The following is a 13,516-nucleotide window of genomic DNA, read 5'->3' on the forward strand; positions in this document are numbered from 1 at the left end:
TGAATGTTGTCTGTCTATCTGTGTTGGCCCTGCGATGAGGTGGCGACTTGTCCAGGGTGTACCCTGCCTTCCGCCCGATTGTAGCTGAGATAGGCGCCAGCGCCCCCCGCGACCCCGAAGGGGAATAAGCGGTAGGAAATGGATGGATGGATGGGTTTGTTTGTATTAATGTTTTCTTTTCTTTTTTTTTGACCGTGGTTGGTACTCTCTGAATTCTATTACCCTCGAATAGATTTTTTAAAGGGGGTCTCTTCTGTCTATTGGTGTAGTGGTATGGTACCGTATGTTATAGCCATAATGTGTTGCAAGGCAAGTTAATTACCATATTCCCAAACTGGTTGTTTTGCATATATTGTACCATTTTATGTCATTTAGATGTTAACAAGGTGATGAACTGTAAAACTAGTGGATCTCATGAAGTCTGTGTTAAAGCGCTTTAAGTATCTTGAAGATAGAAAAGCGCTACACAAGTATAACCCATTTACCATTTACATTTAGATGGGTAAGTTCCAGTTCAACGATTTATGGCTCCAAAATCCATCCATCCATCATCTTCCGCTTATCCGAGGTCGGGTCGCGGGGGCAGCAGCCTAAGCAGGGAAACCCAGACTTCCCTCTCCCCATCCACTTCGTTTAGCTCTTCCCGGGGGATCCCGAGGCGTTCCCAGGCCAGCCGGGAGACATAGTCTTCCCAACGTGTCCTGGGTCTTCCCCGTGGCCTCCTACCGGTTGGACGTGCCCTAAACACCTCCCTAGGGAGGCGTTCGGGTGGCATCCTGACCAGATGCCCGAACCACCTCATCTGGCTCCTCTCCATGTGAAGGAGCAGCGGCTTTACTTTGAGTTCCTCCCGGATGGCAGAGCTTCTCACCCTATCTCTAAGGGAGAGACCCGCCACACGGCAGAGGAAACTCATTTGGGCCGCTTGTACCCGTGATCTTATCCTTTCGGTCATGACCCAAAGCTCATGACCATAGGTGAGGATGGGAACGTAGATCGACCGGTAAATTGAGAGCTTTGCCTTCCGGCTCAGCTCCTTCTTCACCACAACGGATCGGTACAACGTCCGCATTACTGAAGACGCCGCACCGATCCGCCTGTCGATCCGGATTCAGGAGGAACAGTGTGGTTTTCGTCCTGGCTCCAAAATGATCAATTTAATGCGTGCTTGAAGCCGGTGGATGGAAACCGTTAAAAACGATCAAAGTGATTGAAATGATAATGTAAACGTCAAAAGTCCAGGATCAGTTTGTGTCAAAAGGTGCTGTAACGCCACAAGCACTTGCACAACTACTGTACAAGGATCAACGTAATCCCACTCGCCCACCAAAAGGAGTTTTATGTGGGTAAAGTGGCGCCAATTGTCGAAGGAGAATATGAGATGTTATTAGTGAAATCAGACTATTACATACAGTAAACACACACATTTTTATGTGGCAGTAGTGAATTTACAGCAGTGAAACTATAAAAAAAACTATTCTCTTTTATTATTTAGTCCAATAATTTCAGGTCATGTTCTCATGGCTAAGCCTTCATCCAGGTTTATCCAGCCACTGATATTTAAACACTTTCAAAGTTGTCTGTTTCGTGTTTACACTCAGTTTATGGTGATGTGAGCAAAGCAAGGAAGATTTAAGAGAATGTCATCTTCGGCTCCAGCCACCCCGGGAGGGACACGCGGTAGTAAATGGATGGATGGATCTTGTCATGCTTAAATAAAAACTAGTTCTTGTTTATCAGCAATATGTTTTCAAAAAACAGATACAAAAGTGTTAATACAAACCACCTATAAAATGAGCTGACTAAATTTGAATGTTATCCACATTATTCACATCCAAATTGTGTTTGAGGATTTTCGATAATCACTTTGTCTGCACTCTTTGTTTTTCACTATTTTGTGCAGATCCAGTAGTAGTGCTGTAGATGTTTTTTATCCGTTTGCTCAATTCTGACAGCCGCCAAAACACTGCGAAAGATAACAATTTAGCCTTAAAAATCCCTTTCACAGGCAATATGTTGTTGTGCTTCCCTCTACCATTTCTGGCGTTCGGGTTGAAAACACATGATATGACGCACACTGCACCTTTTGCAAGAAAAAACTTCAGTGGCAAATCTGAAAAATTATCCGTTATGATTTCTAATATTTATTTGAATTAGTTTACAATAGAGAGGCTTATGGTGTATTTAGTTGGTTTAACCCAGGGGTGCCCATTACGTCGATCGCGAGCTACCAGTCGACCGCGGGGGGTGTGTCAGTCGATCTCCAGCCACGCTTTTAAAAAAAATAGACCTAAAAATGAGTGATCATCAATCTTCACCAAGACGTCACTTAAATGACATTCACGGTACCGGAGGGTCTTGTGAGATGACGCTGGCTGCTGCAAGATCATTATTATGAAAATATGACCGAGAGGAAGGCCAGAAACACTTTTTATTTCAACAGACTCTCGCGCCGTACCTTCCGTCAAAACTCTAAAGGCCGACTGCACATTTCCTATCTTCACAATAAAAGCCCTGCTTCATGCTGCCTGCGCTAACTAAATACAGAGTCTCGGAAAACTGGCGTGCACAAGCGATCCCTCAGAAAGCTGGCGTGCACATCACTTGTGCACGCCAGCTTTCTGAGACTCTTATTTTGTTAGCGCAGGCAGCATGAAGCAGGGCTTTTATTGTGAAGATAGGAAATGTGCAGTCGGCCTTTAGAGTTTTGACGGAAGGGACGGCGCGAAAGTCTGTTGAAATAAAAAGTGTTTCTCGCCTTCCTGTCTGTCATTTTTTCATAATAATGAACTGGCAGCAGCCAGCGTCATCTCACAAGACCCTCGGGTGCCGTGAATGTCAATCAAGCAAGCTACGGAATTTGCCGCCAATGTTTTTCTTGTAAAGTGTATGGAAGCTGGATGAATTAGATGCCAAAAACCAACCACTTTCATGTGGTATTGTACAGAAAGGACAACTTTTTTCTCCTCCCTTTGAAAATGTGGGCGTTATCATCATTACTGTCTGATTCCAATCAATGCAAGTCATCAGAATCAGGTAATACACCAACTTATATTCTTGTCTTTGTGAAAGAAAGACATCTATATGTGTTACACATGCTTGTATTATCATTAAACACATTTAACTTGTTTACAAAAATGTCTCTTTCATAAATAAATAAATATAAATGATATATATAAATGAGGTAGATCCCCTCGAGTTGGTCAATTGAAAAGTAGCTCGCCTGCAGAAAAAGTGTGGGCACCCCTGGTTTAACCATTTTGTTTTCCAACTTGAAAGATCAGTGAATTAATTCATATACTTACATTTTATTCTGGCCCTCTGATTTTCCTTAGTCTTTGTTCTTTTTTGTCCGTATGGATATGAAATGGTCTCAAATTATATTCATAATGGTCTTAAAAAAGTCTTAGTTGATACCTGCAGGGACCCTTATCAAAAAAGGCTTTTTTTCCTGCTGCCTACACTGTTTTCTATTTTCCTTCTACTTTGTTCATTCCTCATACCACAGAGATGGTCTCTCCCACCTCCTCCGAGGTGATTTGTCTTCTTCCTGTCTCAATGTTGCTACCCTTCTTTTGATTTTCACCTCCGTGTTTTTTCTCTTTCTCATCACACTGTGTCCCCCTCGCCCTCCCACACCCTGTGTGTCCTCTATGCTTTCTCACTGCAACATCGTTTGTATCCATCACTTCTCTATTCTGCACCTGTGTCTGCGTCAGTCCCCCGCTCTCTTTCCCCCTGTCTTGTGGAAGTTGAGCCCTTTGTGGGGACGCAACGTCGGAGACCTCTCCCCTTCTGCCTCTGCTGTTCCCCTGAAGGTAATGTAACCTCGCCGCCTCTGCTTGACGGGTGTGGCAGGTTACTATGGCAACCACAGGGGTTCTACAGAACCGGGCGACCCTCTTGAACCCTTTGTCATCATCCTGGCCTTTTACCCATTCTCTCTTTTGGTTTTATTTTGGCTTGGTAATTTCCTCAGAATATCACATTTAAAGGGGAAACTACTTTGTGCTGTGTGTTTTAAACCAACTGCATGTTTCTGGTTGGCTAAATATCTACATAATTATAGTTTATCTCAGTGGATGTGTTTTTTCTTCTCTTTTATTTTTTTTGGGTAAAAAGTAGTGTGTCATAAAATCCCAAAAAGCAGGGTAATGAACACCTGTGCCATGGCTATAGCTTGCAGGCAAGGTTATTATTCAGGAGTGAGAACCATGCATGGTGTGAAGATGTGTTATAAATATTTAAACCCTGCATAAAGCAAGTTTTAAAATTTAATGTATCATATGGTTTGTTCTGTTGTGTGACCAAAACCTGCCTGTGGTGATTTTGCTTGGGTTTCAAATTGTGTGAAGACACAATCTTTTCTTTTCCTGTGTTATCTGATTGATTTCTGCTTTACAGCTGTTTTTATGTTTTGTTTGTTATTCTGCCTTTCACTGGGAGCTGCCCTGCGCTGTCTTTGGAACCTTGGGCTGAGGGCTGGTGGTGGTGGGGATGGTCCATAAGGTTGATATACTTTGGAGATGGAGTGGAAAAAAAAAATCATAACTGGGTGGTCCTGAAAACTCAGGCCATGATTCTCTGGCTACCCTTTCAACTATGCAAACATTTTCATTTTAATGGCGCCTGTGCTTCATCTTGGCCAAGAACGTTGTGCTACATTTGCATTTCTTTTGAATGTTTCAATCATCTGCTGCTGCCATTTAAGAAAAGGGCTCCATATCTCCTGTCGCATGCAATGGGGAGAAAAAGGCTGACTTCTCTTAGCATGGCAGACCTAATAGTGCAGTTTGAACCCAGCTATTGGTTTTTATAGACATTACATTTTTATTTGATAATTCATTCAAACCCTTGTATGAGTGCTGAGAGACAACCACTTGCATATTTCAACATTGAATTGCGATATGCATAATGTAGCAGTGTCAGGGTTCAAATGTCAAATGTACTTATAACTATTGGTTATCTCAGCCGAGATCGTTCCTGCAGGATTGCCGCTAAGGCTGGATTTGCACTACAGCACATGTGTGAAATTAATGGCCTGAGGGCCAGTTATTGCCTGCCACATCATTTTATGCAGCCCGCGAAAGCTTGGAAATAGTAAAGCATTTCATCATTATGTATTTTATCTTTCAATTTTGACATGAAGATTTGCATGCAATTGCATAGCTTCTAAATGTTATACTTATCTGATCACACAACAAGATATTTAGAAAATGTTTTCGTTATCAATACATAAATACCTAATTTAGGGGCGTCCTGATTAGTTTTCACTTCTGACACAATACCATTATTGTAACCTTCAGTTTTGGCCGATACCGATATTGATCTAATACGATATCAGCAGAAATCATACAGACCAGGGGTGCCCATTACGTCGATCGCGAGCTACCAGTCGACCGCGGGGGGTGTGTCAGTCGATCTCCAGCCAGGCTTTTAAAAAAAATAGACCTAAAAATGAGTGATCCTCAATCTTCACCAAGACGTCACTTAAATGACATTCACGGTACCGGAGGGTCTTGTGAGATGACGCTGGCTGCTGCAAGATCATTATTATGAAAATATGACCGAGAGGAAGGCGAGAAACACTTTTTATTTCAACAGACTTTCGCGCCGTACCTTCCGTCAAAACTCTAAAGGCCGACTGCACATTTCCTATCTTCACAATAAAAGCCCTGCTTCATGCTGCCTGCGCTAACTAAATACAGAGTCTCGGAAAACTGGCGTGCACATGCGATCCGTCAGAAAGCTGGCGTGCACATCACTTGTGCACGCCAGCTTTCCGAGACTCTTATTTTGTTAGCGCAGGCAGCATGAAGCAGGGCTTTTATTGTGAAGATAGGAAATGTGCAGTCGGCCTTTAGAGTTTTGACGGAAGGGACGGCGCGAAAGTCTGTTGAAATAAAAAGTGTTTCTGGCCTTCCTCTCTGTCATTTTTTCATAATAATGAACTGGCAGCAGCCAGCGTCATCTCACAAGACCCTCGGGTGCCGTGAATGTCAATCAAGCAAGCTACGGAATTTGCCGCCAATGTTTTTCTTGTAAAGTGTATGGAAGCTGGATGAATTAGATGCCAAAAACCAACCACTTTCATGTGGTATTGGTAACTTTTTTTCTCCTCCATTTGAAAATGTGGGCGTTATCATCATTACTGTCTGATTCCAATCAATGCAAGTCATCAGAATCAGGTAATACACCAACTTATATTCTTGTCTTTGTGAAAGAAAGGCATCTATATGTGTTACACATGCTTGTATTATCATTAAACACATTTAACTTGTTTACAAAAATGTCTCTTTCATAAATAAATAAATATAAATGATATATATAAATGAGGTAGATCCCCTCGAGTTGGTCAATTGAAAAGTAGCTCGCCTGCAAAAAAAGTGTGGGCACCCCTGATATAGACTTTTAACAAGGAATGTTACAAAAGGGTTGACCAAGTGAAATGATTAAAACAGTTATTGATGGTAATTATGAAAAACAGTAACCTACATACATATAATAATCTAGAATGGATTAATGCTGTCTTTAAATTGAAATGGAGTAGTAATTTGTTTTCTGGTAACCCCTTATGACCACATAAAATGTATTAAATAAAGCTCATGACAGTTCGTTGAATAATGCAGACACGTTTGTTACTGGATACGAATACACTTCTGCTTCAGACTTTATATTTAAGTAGTATGCAACTGTAACTATTTTATACTTCATAGTGACAAATGTAGTGTTTTAGACTGTAATATTCTTCAATAAAGGACGTGTTTTAAGTTTGTCTAGTTTGTGTACTGAATAGTGTGTTTACTGTAGCTGTTGTGTACTGTAGCTGCTAACTCCGAGTAGCTTACCATCTTTACCTTTTGTAAATGACTTGACTAAAATACTACAAAAGACCAAACTTGTGTGCTTATTGGAGGACATTTAGCTGTGCTGTCCAGCTTTGCACAAGTAAACACGATTCAGGACTTCTCTATCAGATATCATCTGATACTTGGTTTTTGGCTGATATCGATCAAACCTTAATACTTGCTTGTCACATTGACTTATTGTTTCAAACTAAGTCAGCCATCACTAAAAATATAAGGTAATTATACTTTCACGTATACAGTTTATTCACTGTTACAAGCGGCCGTCCAAGGGCAGTCCTGAATGAAAACAAGTCTGACACCCCCGCACTACAGTGTTATTATTTTTATGTACTGTATGCATCAGGATATACGCTTGGATCCAACATATCTGCCAATGGTGAATGAAATGTAAACCAATCATTCTGTCTACTTACAACAGGGGTCGGGAACCTTTTTGGCTGAGAGAGCCATGAAAGCCAAATATTTTAAAAAGTATTTCCATGAGAGCCATATAATATTTTTTTTTAACACTGAATACAACTAAATACGTACATTTATAAGTAAGACCAACATTTTCTAGAGTATATTAAGTCTTGCATCTTTTAATAACATGTTTATTTTTAAGCAAACCAATAATTAATAAAATACTTGTTGAACAGGTGTGGTAGAAAACGGATGAATGGATTAAAATGCATGAGAATGTTTTATATTTTGAACGTTATTTTTAACACTGTGATTACCAGCGGAATTATTCAATCCAATCCAATCCACTTTATTTATATAGCACATTTAAACAACAATAACGTTTCCAAAGTGCTGCACAGCCATGTTAAAAACAATTGTAAAAAATAAATAAATAAAATTTAAAAAAAGTATATATATATATATTATGCTCCACCAATGACTGAATAAAAACAAAAAATAAATAAATATAAAACCAATAAAAACAAATATGATTTAAAAACTATTTTAAAGGGTAAAATCAATTAAAACATTAAAATAGAAATCAAAGTGTATAAAAAACACAGAGGACAACAGAGAACAGAGGACCACACAACTCACGTAGTGTTAAAAGCCAAAGAATAAAAGTGGGTCTTAAGACGAGACTTAAAACACTCCACTGTGGAAGCAGTTTGAACATGGAGGGGCAGAGTGTTCCAGAGCTTAGGGCCGACCACAGAGAAGGCCCTGTCTCCCCTGGTCTTAAGTCTGGTCTTGGGCACCACGAGCTGGAACTGGCTCTCGGACCTCAGAGGAATGTAAATTTGGATGAGGTCCGAGATATATTGAGGTGCCAGTCCATGTAAAGATTTAAAAACAAACAGCAATGTTTTAAAATCCATTCTAAAATGAACAGGGAGCCAGTGCAAACTCTGAAGAATTGGGGTTATATGCTGGCGTTTCCTGGCCCCTGTTAAAAGTCGTGCTGCCGCCTTCTGGACTAACTGCAACCGGGAGAGAGCTTTTGGGCTAATGCCAGCATAAAGTGCATTGCAGTAGTCCAGGCCACTTGAAATAAAAGCATGCACCACTTGTTCAAAAAGGTTAAAAGATAAAAAGGGTTTAACCTTTACTAAAAGACGAAGGTGATAAAAACACGATTTTAAAACGCCATTGACTTGTCTAGTTTAAAATGGCTGTCTATAGTGACGCCAAGGCTGGTGACTTTGGGACGCACATCATTTTGCAATGGTCCCAAGTCAGTGAGGGCCGGACCAAAAACTAAAATTTCCGTTTTTCCCTCATTCATTATTAAAACATTCTGGGCTAACCAAGCCTTGACGTCGCCTAGACAGTTAAGAAGGGGGGTCAGGGGGCGTGGCTTTTTGAAATCGGCATATAAATTTGGCAGTCATCTGCATAAAAGTGATAAAACACTCCAAGTTTCTTAAAAATATCTCCAAAATATTACTTATTATGTTAAGTAATGTCAGCTAAGATTTATCTGAGAGCCAGATGCAGTCATCAAAAGAGCCACATCCGGCTCCCAAGCCATAGGTTCCCTACCCCTGACTTATAAGGTACATCCTAACTGAGCTTGCCTCTTTTTAACTTCCAAGATATTTGTTGGGTTTCTGCTCTGGCATGTACAATAGTTTTTTTTTATTCCCTTTTGGCCACGTGCACACCGTTGTTGTCTTAGGTGTTGCGTAAATTATACATCACGGTATTGGATATGATTTATTGGACTATAAACAAATGTCCATGATAAATTTTCTACAGCTTGTTTCTCTTCAGGTTGCGGGGGGGACTGATAACATAAAACAAACAATTATACACACGGTAAATGGGAATCGAGAACTCATATCTGCAGTGTAAATCCAGCTCAAAGAACCAATCTAATTGATCCCTAGTCGCTAACAAAGGTCAGATTTATGATGTATTACTACTGTGGGTAACCACTATGTGTGGTTTTTAATACAACATTCTCTCAGCATTCACCTTCATTTTATGATGGAAAGGCAATTTATAGTTGATAAATGTTGTTTTCTCTTCAGCTGCTTTGCATTTATTGGATTTTAATCATTCTATTTTGGCTGATGGGTTGGGCTGAGTCGGACTTGTTTTTTTTTTAAGTCTTTGGGTTTAGTCCAAAGTTTTGGCTGCTGATTTTCTTTCGGCTTGTTTTATTCCTCCCACGTCCCCCACCAGTTTCTATTCTGATTACCCGACAAGAGAATGAACAATAGAGTGGCTCAAAAAGAACACTTACGCATGTCACACAGACCAAACCAGGTTAATTGAATAGATTATTCCAACTATTGATTTTGTTTCTACTACGTGGTTGTTTGTGTGTCAGGGTTGGTTGTATGCACACCTCACTGAAGTTGAATCCTCCATACCATCTTTCTGTGACCCTGAGAAGTATGGACCAACACACCACATTGGTGTGGAGTCCATCCTTCTACCTCACCATCCCTCAGCAAGGACGTCCTTGCCTGGCTGTCATTGCATTACCAGACATTGGCCCTTGTGTGTGTGTTCTTGTGATGCCCTGCCCGTTGCCTCCACTCTCCTTTTGAAATTCTGATTGCTCTTTTCTACAGGCATGGGCAAGAAGGATGATCCCAAACTAATGCAGGAGTGGTTCAAGCTAGTTCAGGAGAAGAACGCCTTGGTCCGCTATGAATCAGAGCTCATGATATTGTAAGTCATATACTTGTGCTTTAGCTTTTACTATGGCCTACTTTCTGGTTGGGGACGTTATGTGAAAAGACTCGATATGAAGCACACTGCAGCTTCTGGAAGAAATCTTTGGAACGTTGGTCATAAAGACAATGGAATTCAATGGCATATCAGAAAAATGCTCCATAATAGTTTACATTACAATTTATATTAGGTTTTTGGTGTTTTTACTTAGGTTAAGCATTTTGTTTTACTTAGATTAGATTAGATATACTTTATTTATTCCGTCAGGAGAGTTCCTTCAGGAAAATTAAAATTTTCAGCACAATCCCATTCAAGATCAGACAAACATTACAGGGAGACAGAACAGGATCGCTGACGGGTCTGCCGGCTTCCAGCGCCCCTTACAAAAAAGATGAGATACAGGTAAACAAGGGGGGGAGAATAAAAGAAGAAGATTAAAATAAAATTAAAAAAAATCGGTCTTAGCCTGGGCCCTGGAGAGGGGGTGCAGACTGGGGCCAAGGGAAAAAAACAACTCATAGCCATCGAACACATCCCTCTTACATGTGTGTAAGAGGGAAACATCAAAGAACACAGAGGACATTAAAGACATTAAAGCAGCAGATACAAGCAGACACTTCTACATACAGCTATGAATAAAAAGTAAAAGAAACATATCCACTGTGGTGCCCTCTGCGGTGGAGGGAGCATGGCCAGAGACAGGAGCAGACCCAACAAAGCAACCAAGACAGCCGACTCCACTCTCGGCCAGTGTCCAGTCCGCATGGATGAGCAAGGATACGTCCAAGGTGACTGAGGTGTCTGACACCTGCTCACCCAGCCAAGACACCGCCAAGCCTCTCCATCCCAGCGCTCAGTGCTAGCTCCGCAGCCCTGTCCCCTCATCCGCATCTCCTCCAGTCCCTCCAAACTCTGCAGTCCTGTCCCCTCATCCGCATCTCCTCCAGTCCCTCCAAACCGACTCCGGTGTGGCAGAGACCCAGCAGCTGGTCTCCATGGCCAAAAGGCTCCCGGGAGGCAGATCCAGAAGTCCCCAAAAAAAGCACCACAAAGGTCACGAAAGTGCCACCCCTCGTCACACAGTCCCAAAGGGTCCCGGACCAAAAGGCAAAAAAATATAATAAGACATGAAAACAAGAGGGAAACACAAAAGGATGACACAAGAGCACAGAGCTCCTGCCTACAGCAGCCACTACAGCAGCGCCATCTTGGGGGAAAAAAAAAGTTACTTAGTAATACATAAAGTTTTAAACCAACTTTTTATAATAATAATGGATTAGTCCTGGAGTCCTGGGTTCAAATCCAGACTCGGGATCTTTCTGTGTGGAGTTTGCATGTTCTCCCCGTGACAGCGTGGGTTCCCTCCGGGTACTCCGGCTTCCTCCCACTTCCAAAGACATGCACCTGGGGATAGGTTGATTGGCAACACTAAATGGTCCCTAGTGTGTGAATGTTGTCTGTCTATCTGTGTTGGCCCTGTGATGAGGTGGCGACTTGTCCAGGATGTACCCTGCCTCCCGCCCGATTGTAGCTGAGATAGGCGCCAGCGCCCCCCGCGACCCCGAAAAGGAATAAGCGGTAGAAAATGGATGGATGGATAGTTTTTATATTGCGCTTTTCTATTATTAGATACTCAAAGCGCTCACAGAGAAGTGAAAACCCATCATTCATTCACACCTGGTGGTGGTAACCTACATTTGTAACCACAGCTGCCCCGGGGTAGACTGACGGAAGCGAAGCTGCTAGTTTGCGACTACGGCCCCTCCGACCAACACCCATCATTCATTCACCAGTGTGAGCGGCACCGGGAGCAAGGGTGAAGTGTCCTGCCCAAGGACACAACGGCAGCGATTTGGATGTCAAGAGGCGGGGAGCGAACCTGCAACCCTCAGGTTTCTGGCACGGCCGCTTTAACCACTACGCCATGCCGCCCCTTTTTGTACCTATTGTTACCTGTTATTGTGTATTTGAGATCTACATTAGCCCTGAAAATGTAAAATCAAACCATGGAGGCACTGGGGGGATTTTTAAAGAATAATCTTGCCTTCATTTATACTTCCTTCAAAAAAGATTTTTTAAATTTGCACAACTTGTCCAACACGTGACGTCAGCGGATATCTCCATATATCAATCAATGTTTACTTATATAGCCCTAAATCACTAGTGTTTCAAAGGGCTGCACAAACCACTACGACATCCTCGGTAGGCCCACATAAGGGCAAGGAAAACTCACACCCAGTGGGACGTCGGTGACAATGATGACTATGAGAACCTTGGAGAGGAGGAAAGCAATGGATGTCGAGCGGGTCTAACATGATACTGTGAAAGTTCAATCCATAATGGATCCAACACAGTCGCGAGAGTCCAGTCCAAAGCGGATCCGACACAGCAGCGAGAGTCCCGTTCACAGCGGAGCCAGCAGGAAACCATCCCAAGCGGAGGCGGATCAGCAGCGTAGAGATGTCCCCAGCCGATACACAGGCGAGCAGTACATGGCCACCGGATCGGACCGGACCCCCTCCACAAGGGAGAGTGGGACATAGGAGGAAAAGAGAAGAAACGGCAGATCAACTTGTCTAAAAAGGGAGTCTATTTAAAGGCTAGAGTATACAAATGAGTTTTAAGGTGAGACTTAAATGCTTCTACTGTGGTGGCATCTCGAACTGTTACCGGGAGGGCATTCCAGAGTACTGGAGCCCGAAATGAAAAAGCTCTATAGCCCGCAGACTTTTTTTGGGCTTTGGGAATCACTAATAAGCCGGAGTCCTTTGAACGCAGATTTCTTGCCGGGACATATGGTACAATACAATCGGCAAGATAGGATGGAGCTAGACCGTGTAGTATTTTATACGTAAGTAGTAAAACCTTAAAGTCACATCTTAAGTGCAAAGGAAGCCAGTGCAGGTGAGCCAGTATAGGTATATATGTATGTATATATGTATATAAAGGTATATACAGTACAGGTATATATGTATGTATATATGTATATAAAGGTATATACAGTATAGGTATATATGTATGTATATATGTATATAAAGGTATATACAGTACAGGTATATATGTATGTATATATGTATATAAAGGTATATACAGTATAGGTATATATGTATGTATATATGTATATAAAGGTATATACAGTACAGGCGTAATGTGATCAAACTTTCTTGTTCTTGTCAAAAGTCTAGCAGCCGCATTTTGTACCAACTGTAATCTTTTAATGCTAGACATGGGGAGACCCGAAAATAATACGTTACAGTACTCGAGGCGAGACGTAACAAAAGCATGGATAATGATCTCGGCGTCTTTAGTGGACAAAATGGAGCGAATTTTAGCGATATTACGGAGATGAAAGAAGGCCGTTTTAGTAACGCTTTTAATGTGTGCCTCAAAGGAGAGAGTTGGGTCGAAGATAATACCCAGATTCTTTACCGTGTCGCCTTGTGTAATTGTTTGGTTGTCAAATGTTAGAGTTGTATTATTAAATAGAGGTCGGTGTCTAGCAGGACCGATAATCAGCA

At 41.8% G+C, this 13,516-nt stretch overlaps 1 protein-coding gene across 8 annotated transcripts in view; it reads left to right on the top strand.

Annotated features, from left to right (window-relative positions):
- mical3a (microtubule associated monooxygenase, calponin and LIM domain containing 3a) overlaps window positions 1-13,516 on the top strand; it is a 179,874-nt gene that overhangs the window by 151,725 nt on the left and 14,633 nt on the right. For 6 of the 8 annotated variants that reach the window (XM_061917871.1, XM_061917872.1, XM_061917873.1 and 3 more), the window contains 2 exons: window positions 3,720-3,818; window positions 9,896-9,995. In XM_061917871.1, the coding sequence (XP_061773855.1) occupies window positions 3,720-3,818; window positions 9,896-9,995 (199 nt within the window). The remainder of the gene's footprint in view (window positions 1-3,719; window positions 3,819-9,895; window positions 9,996-13,516) is intronic. The other 2 variants (XM_061917878.1, XM_061917877.1) reach the window with 1 other exon arrangement.

Source organism: Nerophis ophidion, linkage group LG12 (assembly GCF_033978795.1).
Source record: "Nerophis ophidion isolate RoL-2023_Sa linkage group LG12, RoL_Noph_v1.0, whole genome shotgun sequence".
NCBI classification, from domain to species: Eukaryota; Metazoa; Chordata; class Actinopteri; order Syngnathiformes; family Syngnathidae; genus Nerophis; species Nerophis ophidion.